The following is a 14,862-nucleotide window of genomic DNA, read 5'->3' as shown; positions in this document are numbered from 1 at the left end:
ATCTCCACTTCTTTTCCCAGCATAATACAATGAATCATCACTGCTCTCTTGACCGTGACCTCAGAACGGTTGCTAGTGGGCAATATAGAACGCCCAATGAAGTCTAACCAACCTCTTGCAATTGGTTTGAGATCTCCCCTCTTGAGTTGGTTTGGGACACCTTTTGAATTGGTTGTCCACTTAGTTCCAAGGAGGCATATGTCCTCTAGAACTTGATCCAACCCCTTGTCTACTCTCACCATTCTCCTATTAAAGGATTCAGGATCATCTTGTAGTTGAGGCAATTTGAAGACCTCTCTTATTTTGTCCAGATGAAAGTAAATAATTCTCCCTCTGACCATGGTTCTGTAGGTATGAAAAGCAGTTCCAGTCATTCTTTGCTTATTTGTCAGCCACAGATTTGAGTAGAATTCCTGAACCATATTTCTTCCAACCTTTGTCTCAGGGTTGGTTAGAACTTCCCATCCTCTGTTTCAAATTTTCTCTTGGATCTCCGGATATTCATCTTCTTTCAGATCGAATCTGACTTCCGGGATCACTGACCTCAGACCCATTATTTTGTGGTAATGGTCTGCATGTTCTTTGGTTAAGAACTTCTCTTGATTCCAAAGATTCTTTGGATTATTCTCTTTCTTGCCTTTGGGATTGGTTTGTTTTCCCTTAAGAGCCATGATCTTGATAAATCTTGGCTTAGTGATCACGGAAAAGCACACCAAACTTAGAGGTTTGCATGCCTTCAAGCAAAAGAAAGGAAAGAGGAGAAAGAGGAGGAGAGCAAATTCGAATGGTGGGGAGAGGGGGTGGCCGAACGTGTACTTATAAGGGAGGGGGAGAGATTTCGAAAATTTTGAAGGAGATTTGAGAAGATATGGAAAGAAATTGAGAAGATATTTGAGTTTTTTGAAGAAGATTTGGAAAGGATTTGAAAGAGATTTGAAAATAATTTAGAAAATTGTTTAATTTTTGAAATTTGAAGGTGAATGATGAAAGTTTGTAATGTGTTTATGTAGAAAATTATGGATCAAAACAAGAAAGTTTGAAAAAATTTGAAGTGGAAAACAAAATCTCTGTCCCCCACCTTTCTGGCGTTAAACGCCCAAAATGGTATCTATTATGGCGTTTAACGCCCAAATGTTGGCCATTATGGGCGTTTAACGCCCAGCCAGGTACCCTGGCTGGCGTTAAACGCCAGAAACCCTTTTATCACTGGGCGTTTTGCTGAACGCCCAGGATGCTGCAATTCTGGCGTTAAACGCCCAGAATGGTACCCATTCTGGCGTTTAACGCCCAAAATGGTACCTTTACTGGCGTTAAACGCCCAGAATGGTATCCATTTTGGCGTTTAACACCCAGAGTACCCTTTACTGGCGTTTTCTTGCCAGCAAGCTCCTTTTCTCTGCTTTTTGCACTGAATCCTTCTGTAACTTGTGAATTCCTTCAATTTCAATGATCAACCTTGAAGAATGTATATATCAAACTTTTATAGAACAAATAACCTGCTAATGACTGGGTTGCCTCCCAGCAAGCGCTTCTTTATTGTCTTTAGCTGGACCTTTACTGAGACTCATTCAAGCCTCAGTTTTGAGCATTCCTGCTCAAAATTACTTTCAAGATAATGTTTGATCCTCTGTCCATTAACAATGAACTTTTTATCCGAATCAATATCTTAAAGCTCAATATATCCATATGGTGACACTCCTGTAATCACATACGGACCCCTCCACCGGGATTTAAGTTTTCCTGGGAATAATTTGAGCCTAGAGTTGAAGAGCAGAACTTTCTGTCCTGGCTCAAAGACTCTGGATGACAACTTCTTGTCATGCCACTTCTTTGCCTTTTCCTTATAAATTTTTGCATTTTCAAAGGCACTGAGTCTGAACTCCTCTAGCTCATTTAGGTGGAGCAATCTTTTTTCACCAGCTAACTTAGCATCCATGTTTAGGAATCTGGTTGCCCAGTAGGCTTTATGTTCCAGTTCCACGGGCATATGACAGGCCTTCCCATACATAAGTTGGTATGGAGAGGTTCCTATAGGAGTCTTGAATGCTGTTCTGTATGCCCACAGAGCATCATCCAAGCTCTTTGCCCAATCCTTTCTACGAGCAATAACAATCCATTCCAGAATTTTTTTTAGCTCTCTATTAGAGACTTTAGCTTGCCCATTTATCTGTGGATGATACAGAGTTGCTACTTTGTGGCTAATTCCATATCTGACCATAGCAGAGTAAAGCTGTTTATTACAGAAATGAGTGCCCCCATCACTGATTAGTACTCTGGGAACACCAAACCTGCTGAAGATGTATTTCTGGAGGAATTTCAACACAGTCTTAGTATCATTATTGGGAGTGGCAATTGCTTCTACCCATTTAGATACATAGTCTACTGCCATCAAAATATAAGTGTTTGAGTATGATGGTGGGAAGGGACCCATGAAGTCAATACCCCAAACATCAAACAATTCAATCTCTAAGATCCCTTGTTGAGGCATGGCGTAACCATGAGGCAAGTTACCAGCTCTTTGGCAGCTGTCACAGTTACGCACAAACTCTCGGGCGTCCCTATAGAGAGTAGGCCAGTAGAAGCCGCATTGGAGGACTCTAGTGGCTGTTCGCTCACTTCCGAAATGTCCCCCATAATGTGATCCATGGCAATGCCATAGGATCCTTTGTGCTTCCTCTCTAGATACACATCTGTGGATCATTCCGTCTGCACATCTCTTAAAGAGATATGGTTCATCCCATAGATAGTACTTGACATCTGAAATTAATTTTTTTCTTTGCACTCTGCTGTACTCCTGGGGTATGAACCTCACAGCTTTATAGTTTGCAATGTCTGTAAACCATGGGGTTTCCTGAATGGCAAAGAGTTGCTCATCTGGAAAGGTCTCAGAGATCTCAGTAGAGGGGAGGGACGCCCCAACTACTGGTTCTATTCGGGACAGATGATCAGCTACCTGGTTCTCTGTCCCTTTTTTGTCTCTTATTTCTATATCGAACTCTTACAGAAGCAACACCCACCTTATGAGCCTGGATTTTGAATCCTGCTTAGTGAGTAAGTATTTAAGAGCAGCATGGTCAGTGTACACAATCACTTTTGACCCTACTAATTAGGATCTAAACTTGTCAATGGCATAAACCACTGCAAGTAACTCTTTTTCTGTGGTTGTGTAATTCTTCTGTGTATCATTTAGAACACGACTAGCATAATAAATGACGTGCAAAAGCTTGTTGTGCCTCTGTCCCAACACTGCACCAATGGCATGGTCACTGTCATCACACATTAGTTCAAATGGTAATGTCTAATCTGGTGCAGAGATGACTGGTGCTGTGACCAGCTTGGCTTTCAGGGTCTCAAACGCCTGCAGACACTCTGTGTCAAACACAAATGGCGTGTCAGCAGCTAGCAGGTTGCTTAGAGGTTTTGCAATTTTTGAAAAGTCCTTTATGAACCTTCTGTAAAATCCTGCATGCCTTAGAAAGCTTCTGATTGCCTTAACATTGGTAGGTGGTGGTAATTTTTCAATTACTTCTATCTTTGCTTGATCCACCTCTATTCCCTTGCCTGAAATTTTGTGCCCAAGGACAATTCCTTCAGTCACCATAAAGTGACATTTCTCCCAATTTAAGACCAGGTTAGTCTCTTGGCACCTTTTCAGGACAAGTGCTAGATGATTAAGACAGGAGCTGAATGAGTCTCCATATATTGAGAAGTCATCCATGAAGACTTCTAGGAACTTCTCTACCATATCAGAGAAGATGGATAGCATGCATCTCTGAAAAGTTGCAGGTGCATTACACAGACCAAAAGGCATTCTTCTGTAGGCAAACACGCCAGAAGGGCAAGTGAATGTTGTCTTCTCTTGGTCCTGAGGATCTACTGCAATTTGGTTGTAACCTGAATAGCCATCCAAAAAGCAGTAATAATCATGACCAGCTAGTCTTTCTAGCATTTGGTCTATGAATGGTAAAGGAAAATGATCCTTTCTGGTGGCTGTATTGAGCCTTCTGTAGTCAATACACATACGCCACCCTGTAAATGTTCTTGTGGGAACCAATTCATTCTTTTCATTATGAACCACTGTCATGCCTCCCTTCTTGGGGACAACTTGGACAGGGCTCACCCAGGGGCTATCAGAAATAGGATAAATAATCCCAGCCTCTAGTAACTTAGTGACCTCTTTCTGCACCACCTCCTTCATGGCTGGATTTAGCCGCCTCTGTGGTTGAACCACTGGCTTGGCATTATCTTCCAATAGGATCTTGTGCATGCATCTTGCTGAGCTAATGCCCTTAAGATCACTTATGGACCACCCAAGAGCTGTCTTATGTGTCCTTAGCACTTGAATTAGTGCTTCCTCTTCCTGTGAGTTTAAAGCAGAGCTTATAATCACTGGAAAAGTGTCACCTTCTCCCAGAAATGCATACTTCAGGGATGGTGGTAATGGCTTGAGCTCGGGTCTAGGAAGTTTATCCTCTTCCTGAGAAATTTTCAGAGGTTCTTGCATTTCCTCTGGTTCCTCCAGGTTAGGCTGAACATCTTTAAAGATATCCTCAAGCTCAGATTCGAGACTCTCAGTCATATTGATCTCTTCCACTAAAGAGTCAATAATGTCAGCGCTCATGCAGTCATTTGATGTGTCTGGATGCTGCATAGCTTTGACAGCATTCAACTTGAACTCATCCTCATTGACTCTCAGGGTCACTTCCCCTTTTTGTACATCAATGAGAGTTCGTCCAGTTGCTAGGAAGGGTCTTCCTAGGATGAGAGTTGCACTCTTGTGCTCCTCCATTTCTAGCATTACAAAGTCAGTTGGAAAGGCGAATGGCCCAACCTTGACAATCATGTCCTCAATTATGCCTGATGGATATTTAATGGAGCCATCAGCAAGTTGGAGACATATCCGGGTTGGTTTGACTTCTTCAGTCAACCCAAGCTTTCTGATAGTGGATGCAGGTATTAGATTGATACTTGCTCCAAGGTCACATAGGGCTGTCTTGGTATAAGCACCTTCTAATGTGCATGGTATCATAAAGCTTCCTGGATCTTGAAGCTTCTCTGGTAAGCTTTTCAGAATGACTGCACTGTATTCTTCAGTGAGAAACACTTTTTCAATTTCTCTCCAATCCTTCTTATGACTTAAGATCTCTTTCATGAACTTAGCACAAGAAGGTATTTGCTCAAGTGCCTCTGCAAACAGAATCTTTATTTCAAGAGTCCTTAGATAGTCTGCAAAGCGGGCAAATTGTTTATCCTGTTCTGCTTGGCAGAGTTTATGAGGATAAGGCATCTTGGCTTTATATTCTTCAACCTTAGTTGCTGCAGGTTTATTCCCTACAGAGGTGGTTGGAGAAGCCCTTTTAGAGGGGTTACTATCAGCACTCTCAGGTGTCTGATTCCTCATTGGCGTTTGAGCGCCATTACTGGGTGAGGAATGGGCGTTTAACGCCATCTTTTTCCCCCTTTTTGGCGTTTGAACGCCAGAACTGAGCAAGGAATGGGCGTTTAACGCCAACTTTTCCCCCCTTTCTGGTGTTTGAACGCCAAGAGTATTCCTCTCTGGGCTCTTACTGTCCTCAGAGGGATTTTGGGTAGTGGTTTGGTTATTCTCTGTCAATTATTCCTTCCTTGGCTTTTTGCCATTTGGAGCAGCGTTATTCAATGTCTTCCCACTCCTCAGTTGAATTGCTTGGCATTCTTCTGTTATCTATTTAGATAACTACTATTTTGTCTGATTCAACTGTGATTCTATGTTCTTGTTAGCAATTTTAGTTTCTTGGAGCATCTCTTTAAATTCTGCTAACTGTTTTGTCATCAGGAGTAATTGCTGATTAAGCTCAACAATCTGTTCTTAAGGATTAGGATCAGTAGTTACTGCCATAGCTTCTTCTTTTGTAGAGGACTCACTGCTTGAGTATAGATGTTGATTTCTAGCAATAGTATCTATGAGCTCTTGAGCTTCTTCAATCGTCTTCCTCATATGTATAGATCCACCAGCTGAGTGGTCTAGAGACACCTGAGCTTTTTCTGTAAGTCCATAGTAGAAGATGTCTAACTGTACCCACTCTGAAAATATTTCAGAGGGGCATTTTCTTAGCATACCTCTGTACCTCTCCCAGGCATTATAAAGAGATTTATTATCCTCTTGTTTAAAGCCTTGGATGTCCAACCTTAGCTGTGTCATCCTTTTTGGAGGGTAAAATTGATTCAGGAATTTGTCTGATAACTGTCTCCATGTTTTTATGCTTGCTGTGGGTTGGTTATTCAACCACCTCTTAGCTTGATCTTTTACAATAAATGGAAACAGTAGTAATCTGTAGACATCCTGATCCACCTCTTTATCACGTACTGTGTCAGCAATTTGTAAGAACTGTGCCAGAAACTCAGTAGGTTCTTCCTGTGGAAGACCGGAATACTGACAATTTTGCTGCACCATGATAATGAGTTGAGGATTTAGCTCAAAGCTTCTTGCTTTAATGGGAGGTATACAGATGCTACTCCCATATGCAGCTGTAATGGGGTTAGCATATGACCCCAGAGTCCTTCTGGACTGCTCAATTCCACTTAGGTCCATGATGGAGAAAGGGAAATGATATGGATTCACAAGTAAAGTATAAAATATTTTTTTTAGGAATGACCGAAAATAATAAAATAAAATCAAAAAGAAAATAAAATAAAATTTTGAAAACCAAAAGAAAATAAAATCAAAGCGAATTGAAAACTAGATTAGAAAGATTTTGGAATTAGCAATTAAAAAGATATGGTTAAAAATTATTTTGAAGAAGATATGATTGAAAAGATATGATTTTGAAAATTAATGCAAAATTTCGAAGATTCAAAGGAAAATACAAAGAAGACACCAAACTTAGAAATTTTTAGAAAATCACACACAAATTTTCGAAAACCTAAAGGAAAACACAAAGAAGACACCAAACTTAGAATTTTTAAAGATCAACTAGGGACTAAGAACATGCAAATTCGAAAAATTAAAAGAAAACAAAAGCATGCAATTGACACCAAACTTAAAATATGAAACTAAACTCAAATAAAAGACTCTAAACCAACAAAAGTAAAACAGTCCTAATCTAAGCAACAAGATAAACCGTCAGTTGTCCAAACTCGAACAATCCCCGGCAATGGCGCCAAAAACTTGGTGCACGAAATTGCAATCACACTTTTACAATTTCGCACAACTAACCAGCAAGTGCACTGGGTCGTCCAAGTAATACCTTACGTGAGTAAGGGTCGATCCCACGGAGATTGTCGGCTTGAAGCAAGCTATGGTTATCTTGTAACTCTTAGTCAGGATATCAATAATTCTCAGGTTTAATTGTGAAAAGTAGAAGAACATGAAATAAATACTTGTTTTGCATTAATGGAGAACAGGTTGAGGTTTTGGAGATGCTCTATCTTCTGAATCTCTGCTTTCCTACTGTCTTCTTCTTCATACACGCAAGGCTCCTTCCATGGCAAGCTGTATGTAGGGTTTTACCGTTGTTAATGGCTACCTTCCATCCTCTCTGTGAAAATGTTCAACGCGCTCTGTCACAGCACGGCTAATCATCTGTCGGTTCTCAATCAGGTTGGAATAGAATCCAGTGATTCTTTTGCGTCTGTCACTAACGCCCAGCCCTCAGGAGTTTGAAGCTCGTTACAGTCATTCAATCCTTGAATCCTACTCAGAATACCACAGACAAGGTTTAGACCTTCCGGATTCTCTTGAATGCCGCCATCAATTCTAGCTTATACCACGAAGATTCTGATTAAGGAATCCAAGAGATATTCACTCAATCTAAGGTAGAACGGAGGTGGTTGTCAGGCACACGTTCATAAGTGAGAATGATGATGAGTGTCACGGATCATCACATTCATCAAGTTGAGGAACAAGTGATATCTTAGAATAGAAGCAAGCGTGATTGAATGAAAAACAGTAGTAATTGTATTAATCCATCAAGACACAGCAGAGCTCCTCACCCCCAACCATGGGGTTTAGAGACTCATGCCATAGAAGGTACAATATGAAATGTGTAGAGTGTCATGAGGTAAAGATACAATGTCAAAAGGTCCTATTAATAGTGAACTAGTAACCTAGGATATACAGAAATGAGTAAATGACGTAAAAATCCACTTCCGGGGTCCACTTGGTGTGTGCTTGGGCTGAGCGTTGAAGCTTTCATGTGTAGAGACTTTTTTTAGAGTTAAACGTCAGCTTTTGTGCCAGTTTGGGCGTTTAACTCCAATTTTTGTGCCAGTTCCGGCATTAAACGCCGGGAATTCTGAAGCTGATTTGCAACGCCGGTTTGTGCCATCAAAACTCGAGCAAAGTATAGACTATTATACATTTCTGGAAAGCCCATGATATCTACTTTTCAACGCAATTGAGAGAGCACCAATTGGGCTTCTCTATCTCCAGAAAATCCACTTCAAGTGCAGGGAGGTTAGAATCCAACAGCATCTGCAATCCTTTTTCAGCCTCTAAATCAGATTTTTGCTCAGGTCCCTCAATTTCAGCCAGAAATTACCTGAAATCACATAAAAACACCCAAACTCATAGTAAAGCCCAGAAAAGTGAATTTTAAATAAAAACTAATAAAAACATACTAAAAACTAACTAAAATGTACTAAAAACATACTAAAAACAGCGCCAAAAAGCGTATAAATTATCCGCTCATCAGTTTCTCGTATCCAAAATATAATGTATTATGAAAACTTAGGCTAGTGACCCTAGAATAGGAATTGAATTGTTGATGTTGTTGATTGGTTGAGATGGATTGTATTATTACATATGTGGTTAGTGATTTTTGGAGGTTGTGATGAAAGCCTGTATGTATGATATGTGTGACTTGGTATATATATAATGGTTAGTGAGATTGAATTGTTGTTAGTACTATGTTGATGGTGAAGTTGATATTGGAGTTGTCATAAGAAATTGATGATGTGATTTGTATGTTGTTGAACTTGAAATATTGAATTTGAGATTGACGAAAAAGGAGAAAATTGGTAGGTTGTGGATTGTATGAGGAAGTTGGTATATGGTTGATGCTGAATTGGTAAGTTCTGGGTTGGTTTTAAAGGGTTTGGAAATTGTATGTTTTGAAATTGGAAGTTTGTTAAGTTTTGTGAAAATTATGATTTTGACCCAACTTTTGTAAAGCATAACTTGATCTTCGGACCTCCAATTTTTATCAAATTTTTTAAAAAGAAACTTTGGTCTGAGATGTTTACACCATTTAAAGAATAGAGGAAAAATATTTTAAAATGAGAAAGTTATGCGCAATCAAAGTTTGCGGTGCAAAAGTGAGATTTCAGGACTTAGCAGCTTTTTAAATTTCTAATAAGCTCATGTACACGTGATACATGCGCGATGCGACCAATGGTTGCTGCCTCAATAACTCGCGTGCGCGAGATGTGTGTCTCATACGCGAACATCTCGTTTTCTTGGTTGCATACGCGACCACATAGCACGCGACACAAGCAGTATTTACGGGTTAAGAAGCTCGTGTATGCAAGCCAGTGTCGCGTACAGGAGAAGTCAAATTTTTAAAGGTCGCGTACATGAAAGGTTACATGCGACGCAAGCATGCATTACTGGCTGCATTCCTCGCGTACGCGAGCAAGGGTCGCGTACACAAGTCCCTTTTTTTCCAAACTTCAAGTTTTGATTTCTAAGGCATTCCTCTAGTTTTCAAAACCTTAATTTCTCTTGTTTAAAGCCCGGTAGGTGGATTTTGGGTAATGAATTATAGTGAGGACTGTGAGGAAGGTAACTTATCAATGAAGTAAGGGTGAATTAGTGATGAATCATGACTAATGATGATTATATGAGTTGTTGATTATGATGGCAGAAGTGATGTTTATGTTATGAGTTGGATGGTGGTATTTGATAATGCATTATGGCTGGTTATGGATTATGTTATGAGCTGGATGGCTGTATTAATATTTAATTATGGCTGAGCATGAATATATAAGATTATTAATTTGATAATGTGATTGTTGCACTTCCAAATATCTGAGATACGAGTTTTCTTGGGTAAAAGCAGTGGCTAGCCACCACGTGCTCCAGGTTGAGACTCGATACTCTGCTGACCTTATGTCGTAAGTATGACTAGACACTGTGAAAGTTCCGGATGAGCTCGCCCTCGTGGAATAATACCGGTGTGTGTTATGTGTTTATGATTGAGAATTGCTCGAGTTGGGGATGCACGACAAAGGGACAGTCCAATGGTTAGCTACCAGGACTTGTTAGATTGGCTTTATAACTGACAGATGAGACTCATCATCCATAAGATAGGCATGCATCATATGCATCTATGTGTTTATTTGGTATGCCTTATTTGGATTGCCTAATTGCTTACATAAACTATTTGCTACCTGTTTATCTTCTGTATATGCTTCTACCTGTGATTTCTTTGCATGCAATAATTGTGTTTGTAACATTTAATTTTGGTGGCGGTTGGGAGGTTCGGAGGAGTTGGAAAGGGGAGTATTAGATAGACGGAAGACCCTTAGCTAGTTGCCTATTTTATTTTAATGGTTTACTTATGTTTATAAGATTTGATTATATGTTGAAGGTTTTAGGATTGCCTTTGGCTTTCCCAGAACATTATATGTGAGGTATGTGGGTACTGTTACCATGCTAAGAACCTCTAGTTCTCATCCCATACGTATTTTGTGATTTTCAGATGCATGACGTGAGGCACTTCGTTGAGCCATGCTGGAAGCTTCTGATAGCAAAGATCTCTATGTCTTTTAGGGCTTATTTTGGTTATATGTATATACGTAAATACTTATTATCTCCACTACTTATGTATATGCTGTATTAACTTCCTTTTAGAGGTTATTTTGGAGAAACAGGTTCTGTAAACTTTGTCTTTTGGGTTTTTTTGGGTTCTCTTATGTGCTCTGGCTACTTTATCTTCGTGAGCTGAGTCTTGAACTTTGATATTTGTACCTTGAAATTCTCTTTTGTTTATATCAATGTTAGCTCACTCTATCTTGTTTCGCTTACGTTCTCGCTTCGTGAGTATTTGTGCTTTTCGTTGTACCACTTTTGCTTTAATTTTTCTTTAAATGTTCCTAGTTACAAATCTTTTTCGAACTATATTATATATAATTTTGTATTTTTAGAGGTCGTAATACCTCACAACCTTTGTCTTATGACTTAAGCATAAGATTTTGTGTGGTAGGGTGTTACACGAGTTGATATTGAGAATTCTCTCACTTGTTGTGATAAACAAGTTGAGGTCGAGGATTTCCTCTCTTGTTGTGGTAGACGAGCTTAAGGTCGAAGATTTCCTTCGATTTAATTTTGTAATGATTAATTCGGATTGCGGGTATGTTTGCTTGTGTTGAATTGAAAATGAGTATCAAATTAAAATGGTGAGAATGGTGGTTGGATCCCGCCCACTGATAGACAAGATGATATAGAGGATTCTCTCTCTTGCTGTAATGGACAAGATGAGGTTGAAGATTCTCTCTCTTATTGCGGTGGGCAAGCGAGATTGAGGATTCCCTCTCTTGCTACATCAGAGAATTGAATGGAGAAGGTTGAGGATTAACTTCGATTCGATTCGATTCGATTTGATTCCTGGCTGTGGTGTGAATGAGTTAGGTTGAGAATTCCCTCCTTGAAGATTGAAAATTTCCTTCGTGTTGAGAGATGATTTCAGGATTAGCTACCGAGTGTGTCGGATTGGCTGTATAACCGACAGATGAGCTCATTGGCCATAGGGTAAGCATACATCATTTGCATATGTTTGACTTGTTTGGATTTGCCTAATTGAATATATTATATGACTAAATGTTACTTGTCTTAATTGCCTTACTTGTGTACTACTTATTTGTATTGCTTGTACTTGTACAACTGAGAGGTCCCTCATGCTGGTGTTGGTTGACGCTGAGGGCAGTCCTTGTTGAAATAAAATGATGAGATGATTGATTAACAATGATGAATACTGAATGAGATTATTTGAGCTTCCTAGATAGACGTAGTGAAGTGATTTTACTTGCTCCAAGTGAAGATGTGAGGTATTGATATATAATTATTGAGTCGAATTAGCTGGTGCTAGTTCTGGTCATGGTTCTGCAATGAATTGGAAGTTAGAAAGTTTGGAAAGATGGAAAAGATGAGAGGTTGAATAAGACTTAGGATTAGTGAGAACCTAGGGTGAATAATTGATGAAAGGGAGATTAGGATGCTTAGTGAGTTCTAATTATAGTGCACTGTATTTATTTGTCACTTTTACCATACTGGAAACCTATGGGTCGAGGGTTCTCATTCCGTATATTCTCTATCTTTTAGATACAGGTTCTGGTGCTCAGTAGTGAGTTGGATTCTTTTGGACGACTGCGAAGTCTATTTGATTCTCTTTTGTACCTTTAGAATCTCTCCTTTTTATTTTGAAAAACCTTTAAAATGATTTATATAAAAGTTTATTTTGGAACTTGCTTATAGAGGCGATGATGTATCCTTAGGAGAGATAGGAAATACTATTGTCAACTGCTTTTACTTCTTTAACCCTAGCCGGCCTAAACTTTGTGGGTCACGACTAGTGGCTATGTACTTATGTTATATATTTATATCCTATCTTTATCTTATCCTTCATTACTGCTCGTCTCTACCTTTGTTTTAAGACGCGCTTTATCTTCTGTTTTATCGATACATGAGCGTTCCGATGCATGATTTTATTTTACTCCCTTTCAGACTTCTCGTTTAATATTTTCTTTCAACTTATATATATATAGGGTTTAGGGTTTTCAGACTTCTCGTTTAATATTTTCTTTCAACTTATATATATGTGTGTGTATGTGTGTGTGTGTGTGTGTGTGTGTGTGTGTGTGTTATAATCTACCTTGAGAGTAGTACCACCTTATTATCATTGACTTGTGATTCAAGCATAAGGATTTGAATATTAGGGTGTTATATTATGATATTAGAGTAGTTTGTCCTCGTGAGCCTGAGGGATGGACTACTTATGCTTCAATGCATACTCTGGGTCTATACCTATGCTATTTAGGATATCTAACTGATACATTTATCATGAAGTTCATGAGTATACTTTTGGGAATTCGAAGCACTTAACTTGAAATATTGAGACTGGTCACCTTAATATCATTTGTTTGGTGTGGATACGACCCGAATGACGACTCGTGGATGCGGTCGAACCTGGACGCCAAGAGAATATGAAGAAGGCACACCGAGGGATAACCAAGCCACACTCCTGGCTGCTATGACTACTCTTGTAAATGCTATGCACACAAATATTGTGGCTACAAACCAAGCTATGGAAAGGATGAACGGAAACAATAACAGACTTGGAGGAAACTCAGTTGATGGATGTTCGATGACTTTAGCAACCTTTTTGAAGGTTAATCCCTCAATGTTCAAGGGTTCAACTGATCCGACGGAAGCCTACAATTGGTTCCAAGCGATAGAAAGGGCATTGCAAGTGTAACATGTACTTGATAGTCAGTTGGTAGAATTTGCTAAATATCAGTTGAGTGCAGAAGCTCAATACTGGTGGCAAGGAGCTCACCGTCTGCTGCAGCAAGGGAATGGAGATGAGGTGATTACCTAGGAGATGTTCAGAGGGAATTTTTACAAGAAATACTTTTTGGACTCTGTAAGACAGGCTAAGAAATTGGAGCTACTACAACTAAAGCAAGGATCAATGTCAGTGGCTGCTTATACGAGCAAATTCGAAGAGTTGTGCCATTTCTTAAGGGTTTGTCAAGGTGCTCCTAAAGGATATAGGGGGTGGAAGTGTATGAAGTACCAAGATGGTTTGAGGGACTATATCATGCAAGCTGTGGCGCCTCTTGAGGTTAAGAGTTTTGCGAAGTTAATTAACAAGAGTGGAGTGGTGGAAGAGTGCTGCAGGAAAACTGATATAGCAAGGAGTGACAACCGGGAGTCCCATGAAAAGGATTAAGACAAGAGTTTTGCATCGAGGGACTTAGACTTCAAAAAGAATAGTTATCTACCTCAGCCTTCCCAAGGTTGAAACAATTACTGAAGAAATGACAACCGCATGGGAAATGGTAAAGGAAAGCAGGCAAAGGCTACTTCGGATAATTTGCAGTGCCAAAGATGTAGGAGATACCATTTGGACCAGCCATGCCGAACCGAGTTAGGACTATGCTATCGTTGTGGAAAACGAAGGCATATCTCCCAAGATTGTCCATACAAAAAAAAATCAAGGAGAGGATCGATCTCAATGAGATTGAGGTAATTGTAAAATTGATAAGTATAATAAAAAAATTTAACTGCTTGACATAATAATGACATATGGTATTTGTTTGTAACGTAAGGCTGAATTGCGATAAACATAATTTTTAAATGGACTATCAATTAATGGCTTAAACTTATTGAGAGTAGAGGATGCTTGTATATGACATTGGTACAGTTGGAAATTAAATTGGAATGAGAGTTTGTGAAACTGAACAATTGTATAGGAATTGGAGGACGACTAATTGATAAAAAATTGATGTTATAGGTTTTGGATAATTAGGATGTGATTTGGGAATAATGTTTGTATGTTGATGATGAGTAGTAGTGGAGTTAGTTTCGACTTGTATGTGCATACGCCGACTTCTCAACCTATAGTACTTAGACTTGAATTTGATTGGATTTGACATTCATTGGCATTCGACTTTAGTTATGATGAATGGAATTATTTGTGTCTATAATTAGTTGGTTATTGGGACTGTGTATAAAATATGATGAGTATGTTTATGGTTGATTGGTTATGAGATTATGGGATATATGAGCAAGTTCTGATTTTGATGATGATGAATTGCATTATAATGTGCATATATTGTGAATTGTGTGTTGATAGAGGTCGGTGCAAGTTGGTGTTATGTTGA

At 39.2% G+C, this 14,862-nt stretch overlaps 1 protein-coding gene across 1 annotated transcript; it reads left to right on the top strand.

The window, feature by feature from the left end:
• Nucleotides 1-13,136: 13,136 nt before the first annotated feature.
• LOC130945344 (uncharacterized) lies at nt 13,137-13,928 on the top strand. Its single transcript, XM_057874077.1, has 3 exons — nt 13,137-13,445; nt 13,494-13,562; nt 13,629-13,928. Exons 1-3 carry the CDS (start codon nt 13,137-13,139, stop codon nt 13,926-13,928), a joined length of 678 nt encoding a protein of 225 aa, XP_057730060.1.
• Nucleotides 13,929-14,862: the final 934 nt, after the last annotated feature.

The sequence above is a fragment of the Arachis stenosperma genome, chromosome 8 (assembly GCF_014773155.1).
Source record: "Arachis stenosperma cultivar V10309 chromosome 8, arast.V10309.gnm1.PFL2, whole genome shotgun sequence".
NCBI lineage: Eukaryota > Viridiplantae > Streptophyta > Magnoliopsida > Fabales > Fabaceae > Arachis > Arachis stenosperma.
Note: the sequence above shows the minus strand (reverse complement) of the source record. Positions and strands in the feature narration are given on the sequence as shown.

What these genes read in the sequence shown, in the direction of transcription:
- LOC130945344 (XM_057874077.1), top strand. Translation starts at nt 13,137, where the DNA reads ATGACGACTCGTGGATGCGGTCGAACCTGGACGCCAAGAGAATATGAA. An exon ending in CGATAGAAAGGGCATTGCAA is followed by an intron (nt 13,446 to 13,493) that starts GTGTAACATGTA and finishes GCTAAATATCAG; the next exon opens with TTGAGTGCAGAAGCTCAATA. An exon ending in AGCAAGGGAATGGAGATGAG is followed by an intron (nt 13,563 to 13,628) that starts GTGATTACCTAG and finishes TCTGTAAGACAG; the next exon opens with GCTAAGAAATTGGAGCTACT.